Raw genomic sequence first — 18,740 nt, 5'->3', positions numbered from 1 at the left:
GCCGGTCCCTGTAAGACATATTTTCTAGGACCGGAAGGAAGGAGCTTTATGCCTGTTACGTGTGGTGGAGACAAGACTTCTACCTTCTACTCATGTCTTCGTTGTGGGGCTTGACCTTTGTGATTTTCTGTCTAGACAGCATCGGGGGGCCCATTTCACACACTGTGTGATTTCAGCGCCAAAGTCCTCACTGCCCAGCCCGCCCTCTGAAGCTCTCCAACGTGTTAATTCTGCCCCGAGGGTAGTCATTGGCGAGGCAGTCAATGGTCAACGGTCGGGTACACAATGGCGGCCACAGCACAGTGTTGCTTTGCCAGCGTGCTCGGAAAATGCCTGGGAGGGGAAAACGTGTGTGTGTGTGAGAGAGAGAGAGAGAAAGAGTAAATAAAACTGTTGGTGGGATCTTTATGGTCAACATTTCGGTTTGAGATTAAAGGTCGGATGTGGGTCGGCTTACATAAACGGTTGCGGAGTGGATGATGAAGAAGAACACTGTGGTTCGTTCCACCTATAACCCGCGCGACCATTACATGACATCGAGTCTAAGCTCTAGTTTAGTTTTTCAATCACTCACTCCCATTTGATATTATCGAGTGGGTAATCAATCAATCAATCAATCCCACATTAATGTTATCCCATTAATCAATCAACTAATTAATCAATTGTAGAATTTGTAAAGCCCCTGATTTTAAGCTCAATACGCTTTGCACTAAGAACTACAAACCGAGAGAATGAACCCATACAACAAAGGTTGAAACCGTGGCAGACAGAAATGAAGTGCTTGGATGAAGATGAAGGACTGACAAGGGAACGGAGCGAGTTTACGGGATTAGATATTCCTTTAAGGAAATGAGTTTTGAAAATGGACTTGAAAGCTTCGGAAGTAGACAAAGAAGTCAAAAAAACAAAACAAAAAAAAGTTTGAAATTTCCAACCAATCAGTCAATTAATCAACTCGGCCTTTCAAGTTTTCTGAACATTACAGGATGGACTGTGGGAAAGTCTTAGTCCTGCTGATGGTATTTTGATGTCACGTGTCTGTGTATGATATATCAAGCGTGGGATAGATAGAAGACAGAGGTCGACAGAGAGACAACTTGTGAGACCATCACTTGTTGCAAAGTCTCGTGGTCGGTGACTAATCCCTGGAGGGCGGCAAGGTGGCCTTCTTTACGGTGTGACAAGAAATGCCTGCTGTCGGCTGTCTAGTCGGGTGGAATTAAATGCAAACCGCTTCAATTTTCAGGTCCATCGTGGATGCACTTTCAGTTCACGAAGGGTATCTCCTCTTTTTTCCTCTCCTCCTAGCCGTCTGTGAGTTCTGTCGAGACAGCAAGCAAGGGATGATCCGAGAGGATCAACAGACAGTTGATGCCAGTTGAACCCGTCTCCCTTCTTCCAAACAGCGGTCAGGTTTCTCTTGAAATTAGTCAGATTGGGCCTTGAGGGAGGACTTGGCACAACTTTTGCAGACGTATTCCGCAGTCAGAAGTTTTACTGGAAGTGGAGGGAGGAGGCGCGGACTTCCGGTGCCAGAGAGAAAGACACGGCGTGACGTCATGTTTGCAGGTAGATGTTGCACATGTGATCAGCAAGCCATCCTCATTAACCGCCCACAGTTAACCATGCAGTACTTTAATATCCGCAGTCTCAATTTACATTTTTATTTTGCAAGTTCTTGAGTTTGCAGTCAATGAATTTTCAACCACAGCTTTGGAGAATGAATTATTCTAGGGGGAAAGGGATGCCCGTAGTTACCGAGATACCTTTAGCGCCAGCCAACCTACACACATTAAGAGTAGGGGGGAAGAATATCCTCCACTGACACTCGCAAAATGCCACGCACTTTGACAAATCGCTGAAGATAAGACCAAAACTGTCAGCCACAAGCTCTCTCCGTGTGCAAACTCTCCCCTTCACACCACACCACATCGGTTCCAAAGAAAGTAAACTTTCGCCACTGATCCTGGAGTTTTTCTGACCCGGAGGAACATTTTCCCGCAAGGTGGCACACTTCATAAACAAAGCACTCCGAGGAAAAAAAAGCACTTTATTTTTTCTCGAAGATGAACGGTACTCGTGAGAGGAATTTCATCTCGACAATCGTCTACCTGAACGTCTGTGATGTTTCCCAGGAGACATGGAACAGTAGAGACAGACACCATCTTGTGTCGTCACGCGTTAAAAGCCCGACTGTTCATTATTTCCAAGAGCTCTGGAGTGACCGGGCAACAGGAAGCACTTGGCTTTGTCGAGCGTCTTGCCTGGCTACAGGGACAGCGGTGTAAAACTTAATACTTGGACCTCAGTCACTCTCTCTCCTCCCCTTCTTTCTCTCTGAGATATACGTCTGTGAAGAGACCGGTCTTAGTTTATTTACAGTGCAGTTTAAGCCCCCTCCAGCAAAAATATAAGTGGATGAGCTGGAAGGCAACAGCTGGTTGCAGGACTACGAACCTCTCTAGAGGGCAAAGCTATCAAGTGGAGACAAGGGCTGCCTCGAAGGTTGCTTTACCTCCGGGTCCTTCACACAGCCCGAAGGAACCCTATAGAAGGCTGGACAGGACGATGAAAAGTGTCTTTAAACACCTAGAAGTTAAACAGATGTCCAGTAGGTAGGAGCTGATTTTCGGGTGCTGGAGCATGCTCTCATGTTTCACATGTCGGTCGTCATCTGGGTGCACAGATGTGTGGGCGGGTGGGAGTGGTGGCTGCATCGGTATTCGAGCATGTGCGTGCATGAATGCTTGTATGTACAAATGTAGTTTCATATAGAAATATTGAGAGAGAGCGTATATAAGAAAAACAGATTCTCCATAGTAAATATAAACATAAAAAAAAGATAATCAAGAAGTAGAAAGAAAGTTTTCTGTAAAGTGTAATAACATGTAATAGCACTCCATGTATCTCACGAATTATGCTTCTCACACACACATACACACTAACAAACACATGAATACCGCTGAACACACGCACACACACGTGCGGTGAGGTATGGGCGTGCGAGAGGCAGGGCCCCGGTAAACGAAGCTCAACAGCGGCGCGTGCCTCGTGGGGCGCCCTCCGTCTTGATGGCACAGCCCGGCCTGTCAATCACCCGCCAGTGGGCGTGGCCTAGCGCAGCCCGCAAGGAGCGCCTGACGTCGGACAGCAGTTGTAACGCGGGTACATTACGAGTACCTGTGTGTTACCCGTCGTCTGCTTACCTGAGTGAACTTCTCATCCCCTTCCTGTGTAGCCAGTCAGTGAATCTACTCCTGGGAGTAACTGTCTCGGTGTTTGCTGTCTGTGGGTTTGTGCTCCTGTCTTCATTGACTAGCATCTCAGAAAGAGGAGAAGAACATCGGAGTTGTTTTTTTTCTTCTTTCTCTCACCCCATCATGCGGAAGGTAAAGTTGCTTTCATTACGATCCTGCGTGTTTGTTTATCTAGGGAACAGTAATGCAGAAATCGATGATATCGTTTGTCACTGCGATATGATTGCTGTTGATGGGTGACGTTGATTGAGAGCTCTTATCTGCCAAGTTTTTTTTTTTTATTAATTAATTAAAATAGAACTGACTCATCTTTTCGATATTCCGGTTTCTCATCCTTTCTTCTCTCTGATAATCACATGTTTGTCCTTGTCCACTTGTCCTGCCTGTTCAACTGTCACTGAGTGTGTGCTAGTGAGATATGTACGTTTGTGTGTTTGTTTTATTGTTCATGTTGTTGATGTTGTCTTTTATAGTTGTGTTTACTTGCGTGTGTGAGAGTGTGCATGGAGGTGTTCTGGTGTATTAGTGATCCGCATGGGAGTAAGGTAGGTAAGCAAAGTCCTAGCTGTTGACAAAAAGTAAAAATCTTACCATAGAAATGTCGCCAACATCAGTAATCACCGGTACACACTGTCTCGTTTTTATATTTTAGACAGATTGTGTGAAGAGACAGGTATTCGGCCATTTCAACTTCCCATAATCAATCTCTCAAAAAGTACTTTACCTCTCATTAGTTGCAGATGTATGAATCACCTTTCATGAACAACTTTTCCCATCGCATCAGAAATCTACGAAACATCACTTTTATTAAGATTAGGGGTGGTGGTGGGTATTTTGGGGGTAAAGGGGCCCCACCCCGCATAAAGTGGCCGAGGGGCTTAAACCGTGAAGTATACGCCTCGAGATATCGTGTATCTGTGGAGATAACATGACGTAATCAGGGTGGGCTCCAGCTGCAAAGCGTTGGTCTCCTCTTCTGAGGAAAGAGCATATCTGCCAAGCATAAACCTCGCCGCTGATAATAATCTGTTGCAGAAGTTTCCAGCTTTCATTTATGCATTTCCTCCCTCATCAGCGCTATCGGCAGACCGTATACATGTCGTTTATCGCCAAAGTTTCGTATATGTCTGGAAGATTTCAAAGCGATATGCGAAAAGTGGACCATCCTTGATGTCTGACAAACCGACAGACTTTTCAAAGAAAATGGATGTTCAAAGCATACTGGGCAATGGAAAATATCTTCGAAATTCCCACGTTTTTCTCTGTCTTATTCATTAACAAACAAACACACACCGAGTTAAGTGTAATGTGTGGAAGAGAGAAAGAAATTCTCTCCACACTACTAGGCTTTCAACTTTAATAATGACCTGTCTTATTTGAGTTTGCTTTCTTTCCAATAACTTTTTAGTCTTTACTAGACTATATACCCCAGTTACAGGACCCATAGGAGCATCTTCTCGACCTTGGGATGCGACTGCTTGAAACTACTGTCACTGACGTCATTGGCCGTTGCAAACGTCCCCCTCCCGCTCCCACCACCACAAAGTACACCTGAGAACAAGGGTCTCTTCACTTCAGCCTGCGGAACAAGGCGGCCCTTGCAAGACGATGCGACTAAACCTGTGGACAGTTACTTAAGCAACCGGGAGACAGGAATCTGTCCCTCCTCCACGCTTCGGTCTCCTTTGTTTGTGGAGTAGTTTGCTCTTGGCATTGACGACCCGCTCAAAGAACGCGGTGCATCATGGGCAGTTGATGACATCCCATCGGCCGTCCCATGCTTCTCGTTACACTGATTAAAGGCGGTCCACCAGTTTGTTTGCACAAACGAACGGAATCTCCTCTCTTTTTCTTTCACGACACTCCTTTGAATGTTGGGTAAAATGCTTTTTTTTTTTAAAGTGCCCGACCCAAACCATCTTGCCTTTGTCTTCCCTTCTCTCTCTCTGCGTCAGTGCGTGCGAGAGAATTATTCAAGTGTCTCAATATGCTGGATGAGGGTTGTCCTTATGATTATAGTAAATTTTATCATTCTCCCATACCAACTTGATATCTGTAGTATGTGTGTGTGTGCACTAACTGATGGAATGGTATCCCAGACGACAGGAGAGACGACTGTGGAGAATCTTGGAAACGACAGTTTGTTTGAAGACTGGGAGTGGCCACATGCGAGCGGTAGCGTGAGAGAAGATTTGCCAAAGGAATTTCCCCCACCTCACCCAATCCATTCCCCCCACCCCTCGCCGGTATGTTTTGAGTCCAGCTTTTTACTTCTCTCTCAGAGTTATCAGCCCTGGCTGCGGGGCCAAGGGTCTTCCTGTACGAGAAGTTTGCACGGAGTTCCTTGCTTTTTTGGCCTGCGTCTGAGTAATGGCCGAGATGAAAGCATCGGATAAGAAGTATCATCACGAACTCCCACACCCCACCCCTCCCCGCGATATTTCGTTGGCTTTTACTCCCCTTCACGATATTTATAACTGCAAGATGAAACGGTTAAATTGGGGAGGGGTGAGGGTGGATAAGCAAGACTACTTTTTCTTACTTTTCACAAAGAGTGGGAAGAGCACCTATGCCGTGATAGACTACACAGACACATTTTGGGGGAAAAAGTCGGGGCGAACATATGCTATGTGTCTCCTGTCGAGCCATTTAAACTGTCAGCTGACGGCGCTTTCCAGCTTCCGCAAAACAGCTGTACCCCCTTCCCCGCCATGTTCTTCTTCTCTGGTCCCTTCCTCCCTTCTTCCACATTTGATACTCCTCCTAGCGAAAGCTACACTTTTTTTAACTTGTTGACGATAGCACTAAAAATCTTATCTACTTCTAATCTTTTCGCGAGAACACCAAAACCGTGCTTGGCTGCAAACCTGCTTTTGCAACATTTCTCCTTTCTGTCTTTTGCAGCTGTCTGTCTAACGAGATGAACTGATCCTTTGGCTGGGAATTCTTGCAACGGTTTCTGAGGGGAACTGCTTTGAACAGCAAGGACACCTGGAAGATGGCCAACAAGCGAGAACATGTTCTATCACTCATTCTGGCTCTCGTTGCCGTGGCAGACTTCGCTCGAGGTGCGGATATCGATGTCAGCATCAAAGAAGAGGAAAGGGAGGATACTCCTGTTGTTAACGTCAACAACTACCCCGCACTGTTTCTGGGAGTTTCGAATGCCAACCGTCCTCTTGTCTTCAATATTCTGGACAAGTCCAGCATCCCTGCATCCTTCTTCAAAATAGATGCGAGTTCAGGCGTCATCTCCATGGCGACTCGGCTGGACAGAGAACAGGTGTGCGGATCTTCGTGTTCATGCGCGCAGGAGTTTAACGTCGCTATCGAGGGCGGATCCTTCACCAACATCGCCAGTGTCAAGGTGACGGTTCTGGACGTCAACGACAACCCCCCGTCCTTTCCCTCCAGCCAAGTTTACCTCAAAGTGTCGGAGGGCGCCAAGGTGGGCACGGTCCTGCAGCTCAGAGGAGCCCAGGACCTTGACTGCGCCTCCAACTTCGTCGTCCAACGTTACGAGATGACCCCGAAGACCAGCGCCTTCTCCATCTCGGCCACGAAGTCTCTGGGCGTCAGCAGCTTCATTAACCTTCGTCTGGAGCAAGGACTGGACCGCGAGACCACCCGCGAGTACAACTTCAACGTCATCGCTGTCGACGGCGGCGACCCAGCGCTCAACGACACCCTCCAGGTGAATATCCAGGTCGAGGACGAGAATGACAACCCACCAATGTTCCAGCAGGAGTCCTATGCGGTGGAGGTCAAAGAAGATGCGCAGGTGGGCTCCAAGATTCTGCAGGTGCGAGCCACGGACAAAGACAGCGGGGTGTACGGAACTGTCCAGTACCGTTTTAGCAGTCTTCGTTCCGATGTTGTGGACCGCTTCTTCGCGATGAACTCCTCGACAGGAGACATCACCCTGAAAGCGCAGCTGGAACACAAGACCGGCATCTCGGAGTACAATCTCATCGTGGAGGCCTTTGACGGTGGGACTCCTCCATTCGTCGTGCAGGCGGTCGTCACGATCAAGGTGCAAAACACGGGCAACAACCCGCCGGTAGTGAGGATCGTCACGGTGCAGACCGGCGACACCACCGAAGTTCAGATCCTGGAATCCGCCATGGTGGACTCGTTCGTTGCTTTCGTCAATGTTGAGGACAGTGACGCGAGTCAAAACGGTAATGTTAGCTGTTCTATGAACTTAATGCCGGAGTTTCGCCTGGAGAAGCTCGTCAACAAGGGCTACAAGATTGTGCTGAACAGGACTATGGACAGGGAGACCACACCTGCGTATACCCTTGCCATTAGTTGCGCGGACATGGGTTCGCCACCCCTCACCACAACTGTAACGTGCAACATCTTTATTACAGATGTCAACGACAACCCTCCCATGTACGTGAAAAAGATAATCTCCCTTCTCCTTGTTCTTCTCTTATTTTGCTGATCTTTTCCATTATCTTTTATATTGTCTTATGCATTCATTCATTTCAGTAATTTGATTAATTTCTGTTTAGTAACAAACACCCTGACCGGGCTCACAGAACAAATTTGATTAAAAGAAAATAATTTGTCGTGCAATGACAGTAATTTATCACTGAAATGAAAAAATATGGGGAACATAAGCATTGTTTAATTTTTGTTAAATTGAATAAAGCCTACTCCATGATTACAACTGTCAGTGTGTAAATTCCCTGTAGGATGGCACAATGCAGGAGGCGACTTTCTTTGTTGTCTCTAAAAATAGTCTGAAAGTTGCCCAGATCCCTCCCTACCCCACCCTTCCGATGTAAACTTTTATGTGCGTTCCTGTCTACAGGTTTGACAAGTCAGACTACCGTGTCACTGTTGACGAAAACAACGGGGTGGCTCAGTACCTGCTGCAGGTGACTGCCACAGACGCGGATGCAGGTACAAACGCACTCATCGCCTACAACCTTTTGGAACCAGAAGCCGCACGCTACCTGCACGTGGACCCTCAAACTGGCATCATCAGCGCCGCAGCGTCTCTGGACAGGGAGGTCACTCCCGAGCTGAGGTTCACGCTCACTGCGACAGACAGCGGCAGCCCCCCGATGATGGCGACGACCAGTCTGACCATCACCACGGGCGACCTCAACGACAACGCACCGCAGTTTCAAGGGCTTCCGTATGTTTTCACCGTGTCCGAGCGGGCTGACCGGGTTATCTTGTCGGTCACATCCTGGCAACCGACGCAGATGTAGGAAGAAACGGAGAGGTACTGTACATTGTTCAGATAATTTTGTCTGTAAACTTAAATTATTGTTATGAGGAGAATTTTCATTTTTTAACCACCAGGATAAGGTCGATAATAATTTGTTACTAAAATAAGATTTTGACTTGGCAATTTCCTTCCTTTAGTAACAATATGAATAAATGTGTTGACCTAATCTTGCAGGTCGAGTTGTTCTTTGCTGGCTCGGTCAGTGGCGAGGTGCCGTTCACAGTCCACCCCAACGGCTCCATCACCGTGTCCAGGGCGCTGGACAGAGAGACTGACCCGATATACGGGTTCACAGTGTTGGCCAGGGACAGAGGGAACATCCCGCTCTCGAACACCACTCATGTACGAGAAGTCTTTGCTAAATTCGATATGAGATAATTGTGTTATTGATGTCCAGCCTTCATGAAGTCTTTTCCCCACCAAGGTCTAAAAACTTGCAACAAATTATCCACCAGCCGTCGTCACGCTCATTCTTTGACTACCTTTAAGTCCAAGCTTACAATTTTTTAAAATCAATGACTTCACACTTCCATGTGCAGATCGTGGGCTGGAGAAATGTGTGTATTCACTCTGGGTGTGTCTGATGTATGAGTACATATGTGAATAGATGTCAGCGTGAAAGTTTATTTAGAATAATTCTGTAGTTTTCTTTTATTTGTGAAGCGCTCTGACAAAATAGTTTTTGGAAAACGCTGTATAAATACACATTATTATTATTAATGTAAACAGCTTGCAAGTCTTTTAAATCCCTTGTCCACATCGTTTGCAGGTGACAGTCAGCATCAGCGACGTGAACGACAACCCTCCTGTCATCCTGTTCCCCACCAACGTCAACCACTCTGTCGTCATCTCGCGTCAACCCGAGGCAGGGACCGTGCTGGCGCGCATAATCGCCTACGACGTTGACGACAGCAACGCGTCATCGCTGGTGTTCTCCATCTCCAGCGGCAACGAAGACGGAGTTTTTCAGGTGGACCCCAGGAGCGGAGAACTCTCTCTGACGGGCGTGCAGAGACTGAAGAACCCGCACGTGTATCAGCTTCACCTGCGCGTGAGCGACATGGGCGTCCCCCCTCTGTCCGCCACCACCAGCCTCCTGGTGGAGGTCAGCTTCCAGAACCTCAGCGCCGCGCTAGGGGACGCAAGCAACGTGGACGGCGAGGGCTCCCACGACAGCTACGTGGTGATCGTGGGGGTCATAGGGGGCGTCACGCTCGTGTTGTCGGGGATCATCATCGGCGCCATACTGTTTGTCTTGCGTTCGGAGCGACACCGCAAGCCCCCCTCCAAGCATTCCCCCCCGAGAAGCAGCTGTCCAGTCTTCAAGAACGACTACGTCACCCCCAAAGCAGAGTCGTCCCCAAGAAAGAGCGACCCACAGCGTGGGAACGGCTCACCACGACCACCATCGCAAGAGGACCTTTCTTCTTCTTCCCCTCCAGTTATTCTGTCCCCGAAAGGTTTGCCTCAAAGACCTGACGTGCAGAAGAAGGTTAGCTTCAGCCTGGACCCACCCGCTGCCGAGACCCCTCAGATCCAGACTCGAGGGCTCTCCTCCCCTCCACCTCCTCCACTACCTCCACCGCCGTCCGTGCACGACGTAGCAGCAGACGGGTGCTTGTGGAAACGAATAAACGGGGTAAGTAGTCAGATAGTGAACTTGGAAAACTGTGGTTCACAAGGACCGTTTCCGAACTGTGGACCTTCAAGAGATGCGTGTTCGAGTGCTAGATAAGACCGGAGTAAGCAGACGGTGATGAAAAATCGCTCACCTCGCTCACGACGACCGTTTCACCGCCGATTTTTTCGCTGTTGATATACGCGTGGTACATCTAGATAAGTTCTTTAGTTCCCTTACCTGCACCTTCTCAAACTAAGGGTTGCGATTAGTTTTTATCGCCAAATTAAGTCCCTTTTCTGGCACATGTGACACTCAGTGTAATGTAATGTAACGTAACCTGGCTTTATCGCTACATTTTTTTTTCACACACTGGAGTTTCCTTACACGTGCATATCTCCCAAGCCCTCAAACCCCCCTTGCCCCCAGAAAGGATGGGAGGAAGTTTTGTTGATGGGATGCAGGGGTAGGGTGTACATTGGCATTATCTAGCGTCCACGATGCCAAGATACAGGAGGATAAAATTAATCTCTAGAAAGTCTTCTACAGGGGTAAAGAAAAAAATGGTTTTATTTTCTAGTCTCTTCTTGTGAGGTAGCACGAATCGTTTCCTTGGCATATGAAAATGGAAACGTGGAACGATATTTCATCTACCCTCTTTTTCACCTCCTTTGCGGTAGTCCGATTTAATGCTTAATTTGAGGTTGTTAGGCGGAAAAGGGAAGTAAGGCGGGGTTGGAAGGGGAGGCAAACTAAGAGGATGCGCAACTACAGATTATAGAAATAGGAAGGACTTAAAAAATACTTTGTACCTTTGCGATTAGTAATCCCCATAGCTACTTTACCTGTCATGAAATATAACTTCGTCTTTTGTTCTGCAGCAATCCCACAATCCTAGAGACAGTCTCCGAATTATGAGCCTGACCTGTGACAGAATAATGACCCTGCCGAGTGAAATAATAATAATAAGTGATTGTATTATTCTTACACCATTATAGATGACGAGGGGCAGAATTAATAATGAAAGAGCTCTGAACACTGGTTGCCGGCACAGGGGAAGACATGACAGTAGTAATTTCTGAGTCTCACTCATGTCGTTTGAGTACATGTGCACGTAGGTGCCTCACTATCCTCCTCCTCAGTGCGGGGAAAGGATAGTAATTGTTTTTTGAAGTTCTAGAGCTTTTAAGAGATGAAGAGAGAAATAAAAAAAAAGAAATTCCTGAGACTAGGGCTTAAGGTTAAGAAGTCACTTAAAGCTAACAAATTATTTGTGCTAAGCACTTACTTAAAAAAAAGTAAAGGTAGTCTTGTGCGATTTCGGTCGTTGGGGATTGATGTCTTCGCAGGGGAGGGAGGGGTTAGAGATTGTGTGTGTGTGTGTGTGTGGGGGGGGAAAGTTCATTTCATTTCTCTCGCAGCTTGACCTCCACAATACCCAGTTTCCCACTGGACTTGTGGGTCAGCTGGGGAGAGTGCGCTGAACTTGGGTATCGAGCGCCTGTGGTCTCGGTTATCCAGACCTTGCGCACACTATGATATCGGGCGCTTCTGGTCTCGGCTATCTATGCGCATGCGCTTCAAGAAAAAAGAAATGGAAATCAATGTTTTAGAGGAACCCATAGGAATATACATCATAGACAGACCGTGCAGCATTGAAACATGTTATGTATTGCAGCACTCAATCATAGCTTATTGTGGTGTAGTCTTAGCAAGTCATTGTTTATAGACGGATGTGACGTAGGTGACTGGATATGATTGGTGGTGTCGAGTAAAAGGGCTGACCTCATATTTGAGAGGTATGAAAGGGAGACGTGTGCTCAAGAGGACTGTCAGTGAGCGGGATCTCGATGCTGAGATGAACTCGCCTGTTTAACAAGATTTCTGCTAAATAGTTCAGCTTCCATTCGAATAATGTCGACATGATATCTCCCTCCCAACCCCAAAACCTCTCACACACGTACACACTATTAAGACCTGCTAGCTATCTCATTCGTTCCTTTGTTCTTTCCCTCATTCATTCATATATCATTTTTTAATCTTTTCCTTTTCCCCACACCCAACGATGACACGTTGAGGGGAAAAAAAAAGTCTTATCTCGCGTTAGCTGTTCAGCAGAGTTTAAATCTGACATACCTTCAGAAGTCAGTTAAGCATCTGACGTGCACCAGAAGACAACAAGGAGTCAGCTGCGTCATGCACACGCGACCTTCCATGTGGAGGAAATGATTTGTAAAGGGGGATAAACGATTTTCTCACCACGCCATCAAAGAGCAAAATATTTTATTGCTCACAGTCAAGTAAAAGTATAGGACCGTGTCCCAGCAGAGGTCGCTGCAAACTAAACATGCCAGCCAAGAAGATTAATGAACCCCTGAGCATTCTCTCCTGACGTCTTGCTGACGGGAGACGCTGGGGCACACAAGGGGGCGCGTGCGTCAAGTAGCAAGCGGCATGCACCTCCGTCTGACGGCTCCATGCTGTATGTAGACAAGACAGGGGTGTGGGTGGCTAGGTGGACTACCAATGCCTTTAGTTCTTAATTTCTACTTCAAGAAGCGTTTTCATTATGTAGTAGAGACCTTCGCTAGAAGTCATTTCAGCGGTCTGCTCTCTCTTTGTGTACTCCAACGCCTTATACATACGATGCTTCTTACGTCTTACAAAGATGGACACAGACTTCCACCTAAAGCTTATAATATCCTGCTTGAGCCCCATAACAGACAGAAAGCTTGCTATGTGTCTAAAGCACATGTACGGCTTTGGAGATGTTTGGGGAAAACAAAGAGGCTCAAAATGTTGACGAATTTCTGTCTGTATTTAAATAAAATCTCCGTAAACTAAACTGACACTGTCGTGTTACACAAAGCCCTGCGAGTTTTATCTGTGTAAATAACAAGGCTTTATAAAAATGTCCTGATTAGAATGGGAATCTCCGACCTAAAAGCCCATAAATACAAACACAACACCCCTAAGGGTAGATTTGAAACACACTCCTTGTCTTCACAAATGAGGACATGTACCTCCTTTTTCCAAAGCCCTCAGCTTAGACGCCTTAGAGACTTACCGGGTAGCTACTGAAATATTTCACTCGACAATCTGATTTTACCCTCTCTGTCTTGCTCAGTAAAACTTTTGTTGCTTAGCCAGATATCTTTACTTCTGCTATTAATTTTTCCTTCTTACTTTTTCTTGCTTACCCCGCTCTCTCCTGTATTCACACACACACACACGCACGTATGTTCTGTGAGTTATCATGTGAGACGATGTAGAGAAAAATATTTATATTTGCATAAATGTTGACTTGTTTGTTTGCTGGTATTTGCACGGGAAAATTTTTTATTTGTGTAAAAATATTAATCTGTTTATGCTGTGTAAAGCGCTGCAACCCTAACTGGGTATCGAGCTACATAATTTTACTGATATTAATTATCACTAATATTTTTATTACTAACACGCCACTGGTCTCTAACGCAGGCTAAAAAAAGAATTGTCAAAGACTAGGGAGGGCGGCGGGTGGCGGGTAGGTGAGGAAGCAGGAGCGACGCCGGTGACAGGATTGTTGATGAAGTGATCTCAGTGTACATCCTTGTCATCCATTTCAGCCTGATGACGTCAACAGTGACGCTTCCGGCGAGTCGGGGACCAGTGACAGCGGCAAGGGCGCCAGTGATGACGACACTCACCTTGACATCTCCTTGGACAAGCGTCAGTATGCTTACGTCACTAGAGTAGTGAGAGGTCACGTGGCAGGGGTGGTTGGTGTGGGAGGGGCGGAGGGTTGTACAGTTGTGAGATTTTAATGGGTTTTTTTTCTCTTTTTTTTTTTTTTTTTTTTTTTTCACTTGAGTAAATGAGATCGACTGGTTGCTAAGTGCGGTTAGGCAGGGGAAGCAGCGGTTGGGTATATTATCTACGGTAAGCGGAACAATAACTCAGTTCTTCGGGCTATGCTGCCTATCTTGAATCGACCAAAAATAAATAAAATCTTCATGACAACAGCATCTGCATATTAAAGCGAGACTTCACAAGTAGCGTTAACAGAGCGTTAACTCCCACTGCCTGTTCAACATTTGATGTCATCCCACAATCCTCTTCCTCAACATAAATAACCGTCTGGCAGAAGAGATCAATCCTGCTACTGAAAAATAATGAGTTTTTAAAAATTTTGATATGGAAATAAATGCACAGCTATTCTTAACACAAGAGGGAGGTACAGACATAATTTTTACTTTTTAAAATATAATTTCTTTATTTAAAAAATTCTCAGATTTACATCTAATTTTGTTTTTACTACAGATAACGCTGACTCAGTTAAGTTTTCTAAAATTTACGAAAAAGCGTGAATGGAAAAGAAAAGAAGATGAAAAGTGTCACGTGGATTATAAGTGAGATTGTGGCAATCAGAGATCCTGGCCAAGAGGTGGATGCCTTTCACTCCAATCAGCAATTGTTTTGAGATTAAAGCTGCGTATCCATGGCGATGTATATATATAGCTTCGATTTATTTATTTTTTGCGTACTTTGTCAGTGGGTTTACTGGATTTTATCTCTTGACCAAACATAAGAAAGAAAGTCTGAACGATCACATTAGAAAGCAACCACACACACATGCCCGCGCGCACGCACAAAGAGAAAGTTCCTCTCTTCCATATTTCTCACTGCTCCACGTGCAAATAAAAAAAAAAAAAGAGTTGAGCTCGCTTTCCCACGAACTTCACGTGTGCATGCAGACAGAAAAATGCAATAACCAGCGAAGCTACACACCTTACAAAATAGATGCCAAAACATTTACCCATCGAAGGGGCTGATAGGTACGGGAGGGACAAAGAGCGTGGCTGTCATGTACAACACGCAGATGCCGACCCTCAGCTCAACCTCGATCTTATCCTCCCAGAAATAAATGTCTTTCGAGAGATAGCGACTGAAGTCCCACCCCCAACTCAACCACCACCACCTCTCCTCCTGCTCTCTCTTCAACCCGCGCATGCACAGATGCTTGAGCGGGGGAAAGTGGGAGGGTAGCTGGTGATGGTGGTGGGGTGAGCTATGTGTTTGTAGACACGGTGTAGGGGGGAGGGGTAAGTGTTTGCACCAAAATGTCAACATCATGTTACAAATTATTCTTTATGACCCGAAGTGCTGTGTGCGCATGGCCAGTGCTTTAAAAAAAAATGTTCGCAGCGCATGACGCACTCGCCCGCCTTTTCGCTTTCGCCTCCCACGTCTCCATCATTGTCACGTGTGCTTGTTGGGAGTTATCGACGCTTTTCTTGTCGGGGTTATTGTCTGAGTGGAAGGAAGCCAGAAGCAGACAAGCTCCTGTATAAAAATTGGTTGTCAGTCAAACTGACAGCAGAATTTGTTTGGCCAAGTCAGAGAGAAGAAAAAGGACTGCCTCTCAAAGCTTAAAAATAGTTCACGTAGGTAATAAAGAGGCGAGGAGGACGATTGTTTTTGCATCAATTGTTTATTGCAGGCGTAAATGATTTAGTGTTTCCACTACTTAAGCTTTTATTTTCATTCTCACTTTTGTTAAAAAAAAATTACAGCATTATATTTAGCTTTTAATATTTTTTGTAAATATTTACAGATGAAGGAGAATAATTCTGATAATTTTTATTTTGTTCTAATGAAAGTTTTTTTCCCCTTATGAATGATTAGACGCCGGTACCAGGGGTAACCCCACCCTGACTAGTTTTCGAGCAAGCCCGGAGAGGCAAGGACAATACAACTCTGCGACTCTCACTGTAGGCAGCTACCGCCAGGGTCATGGTCATCCTGAGAGTAACCCTCCGAGTCAGAGGTCGTCCTCGAAGCCGCGAGGTCTGTACTCGGGCAGCTACCACGAGAGTCGCAGGCCGCAGGTCAAGGCGGCGCACCCCTACCGTCGGAACTACGGCCCGCCATATTGCCACCCGGCTCAGGCGAGCGGGTACGCCGAGGGCCTGTCCAGCCACCCGTCGGGTAGCAGGCACAGCCTGGACCTGATGGACAACGTGGTGAGTCGTCTGCCCCAGGTCGGCGTCCTCCATGTCCTACCAGAGGCAGGGCTCCAGCACGGCGCTCGACGATGACGTCAGCACGACCACTTCCGGTAGCTACACCGTCACCCCGGAGGAGTTTCGTCTAGAGGGCGCCATGAGCCATGATGTCATCGTGTGAAGGATGATGAGGTGTCGTGACTTTCATCAGACGATGCGTGCGCATCTTGCGCGAGGTATATCGAGTGTGATGTATGGTGTTCGTCGATTCGTCACGAGATTTCTGTGGTGAGGCGTGACACAAAGAGTCAACAGATTCGCTGTTCGTGACAGCTGTCGTGTGTTTTAATACTTCAGGGCTGCGGTGCATAGGCGGTCTTAACTTTTCGTCTTGCTTAACTCGCTTTTCGTCTTGGCTAAGTTCGCGGTCTCAAGCCTGTTGCATGAGCGAGCTCAGCCCCTTGCTTAGCTGAGAACCGGGTCAGGTCAGCGCGGCGGTCGAGGTCGGCGATATAAATAAATTCGTTTGGGAGCGGCCTTGCCAACCGTATATTCCACCAATGAAAACTGCGCTACAGCGATGGTGCCGAGCCGCGAAATTCGTCTGCGCACCATTACTGAAACGAAGTAGGGATGTGCGACAGCGAAATATTAGTCTTAATCGAGGAGGTTACCAGGGAGAAGAAGAGGCTTTACCAGAAAAAAGAAAAAGATGAAATAAGAAAGATATGAGCGGATTTAAGATCTTCCATAATTTCATTTCGATGTCGTCAGAAACATCCATCAGCGGACAGGGTGCCACCAGAAACACCCGTGATGAAAGGAGAAAGTGATAAATATTTTGGTAGATGATTTCAGAGAACTGATGGAAGGCATAAACATCGAAGGTTGGTCTTTTTGTTTACCTGTGTAGACTTTTTTTTTTACGTCTGTGTCATCCGCAGAAAAAGCTCTAGATACCGAGAGAATGCAAATGCAAAGCCTATAGTCAGCACACAACAGCCGGTTTGAAAATAAGTATTTCCATCCGAAATACATTTATTTAAAATAACTAGATACATTTCTGATTTAGTTTTTGTTACAGGTGGTGAATCATTTAATATGCTGGTTCCTCCAGAAGTTTTTCATGATAGGGGAGAGTAATAAATAATAATATTGACATATATAGGAGGTGCAATATAGAACACTCCAGTTCAATCTTCTAATTCAACAATGGAGATGCTTTTGCTAGAAGTATATGCAGATTTATTATTTTCATGCATAACAAACAACAATGAATTGAACATTTCAGATGATGATGTTTTTCAAATGGGAAATTTTAAAAATGTACTTTATATCAGATATTCCTGATGGTATTTTTGAACAAAACATGAAATATTAAGGAAAAGCCACCAAGGTTTTGTACTTTAGAGAGGGCAGCTACATATAATTTTCCACAGCTGGCTTAAAATTATAAATTGTTTAATTCAAGTGCCAAACACAGACTATGACATAATTTGGAGATGTACACAGCAGGTTTGTCTTGACATCCACAGTCAGTTTGGACATTTAACAAGTTTTAATGTTCAAGTCTAATGCATGTTACAGTACCAGTGTTCTACAGTTTAGATTCCAGTAGACACTGATCAGCTTCTGAATGACAGATTTGCAGTGTCTACATTCTTAAACAGTTGCAAATAAGATGTTATGAAGTTCTGAAATGGCTACACCTGAGTCCAGTGAAAAGTGCTAAATATTAACTCTAAAGAGAGAAACATGTCCTTCACAATCCTACTAGCAGCATGTAGTAAATATCAACATAACTGCTTTTTACTAGTTACTTGGCATCACAAAGAATAACAAGCAACACAATAATCTATTTATATAGAAACCTTACACAGAAGAGTAATTCAAACAATACCTTTACATAACCTAATGCGATGGTAAGTACTCAGTGCTCCAAGTAGAAGTGTCATGAATCAATTGTTCTAAGAAACATTTCTTTCGCGCAGCATCAAGACCACACAGAGAGCCACACAGCAATATTCAAAGCCATCAAAGCGGCTTAGGCCTAGACAGCTGCACATTTCTGAAAAAATCTTTTTGACTGTCAGATAAAACACACAAGGTGATGTACCAAGCAGCCAGAATTCCATCCGTCAACTGGGTCACCCGAAGAAAGCAAAATACCTGATGATACAAAAAGAATGCACAACAAAGATAAGAGAACGAAAAACTTTGTAGCTCCTGGACAGTGAACTTGAATCTTGTTAAAAAAGAATTGCAATTCATGGAAATCAAAATAAATCTGGCACAGGCTGAGTAACAAATACTAGACGGAAAAACAGATGGAAATGGATTGGTAATGCCAGCTGCTGAAAGTGTTCACCAACTGATTGGGGTGGATGTTGCTATTCAGCCAAAGTCAAATTGAATAATAATGTGACTATTCAGTTAGAAATTATGACAGCACAATGGAACACATGATGATTTTTGCTGTTTTGGCAGGGATGTATCTGAAGTCACAAATATATTCTGAAGCATATGATATTAAAGGGGAGGAGTTCTTTTCCTTGTCTGCATTTAAAAAAAGGGAAACTAAGCCAGTCCCTCAGCGGGTAGCCACTGTCTCCCATATTCATCCCATGTCAATGCCG

General features: G+C 45.5%; 1 protein-coding gene across 1 annotated transcript; it reads left to right on the top strand.

The window, feature by feature from the left end:
- Positions 1-3,024: 3,024 nt before the first annotated feature.
- LOC112559569 (protocadherin alpha-2-like) lies at positions 3,025-16,457 on the top strand. Its single transcript, XM_025230901.1, is given in 8 exon segments — positions 3,025-3,389; positions 6,162-7,652; positions 8,077-8,479; positions 8,677-8,844; positions 9,272-10,141; positions 13,726-13,828; positions 15,785-16,172; positions 16,174-16,457. Coding segments are annotated over 7 exon segments (3,441 nt in total). The 5' UTR covers positions 3,025-3,389; positions 6,162-6,255; the 3' UTR covers positions 16,286-16,457.
- The last annotated feature ends 2,283 nt before the right edge of the window (positions 16,458-18,740 follow it).

Source organism: Pomacea canaliculata, linkage group LG3 (genome assembly GCF_003073045.1).
Source record: "Pomacea canaliculata isolate SZHN2017 linkage group LG3, ASM307304v1, whole genome shotgun sequence".
In the NCBI taxonomy this organism is placed as follows: domain Eukaryota; kingdom Metazoa; phylum Mollusca; class Gastropoda; order Architaenioglossa; family Ampullariidae; genus Pomacea; species Pomacea canaliculata.
Note: the sequence above shows the minus strand (reverse complement) of the source record. Positions and strands in the feature narration are given on the sequence as shown.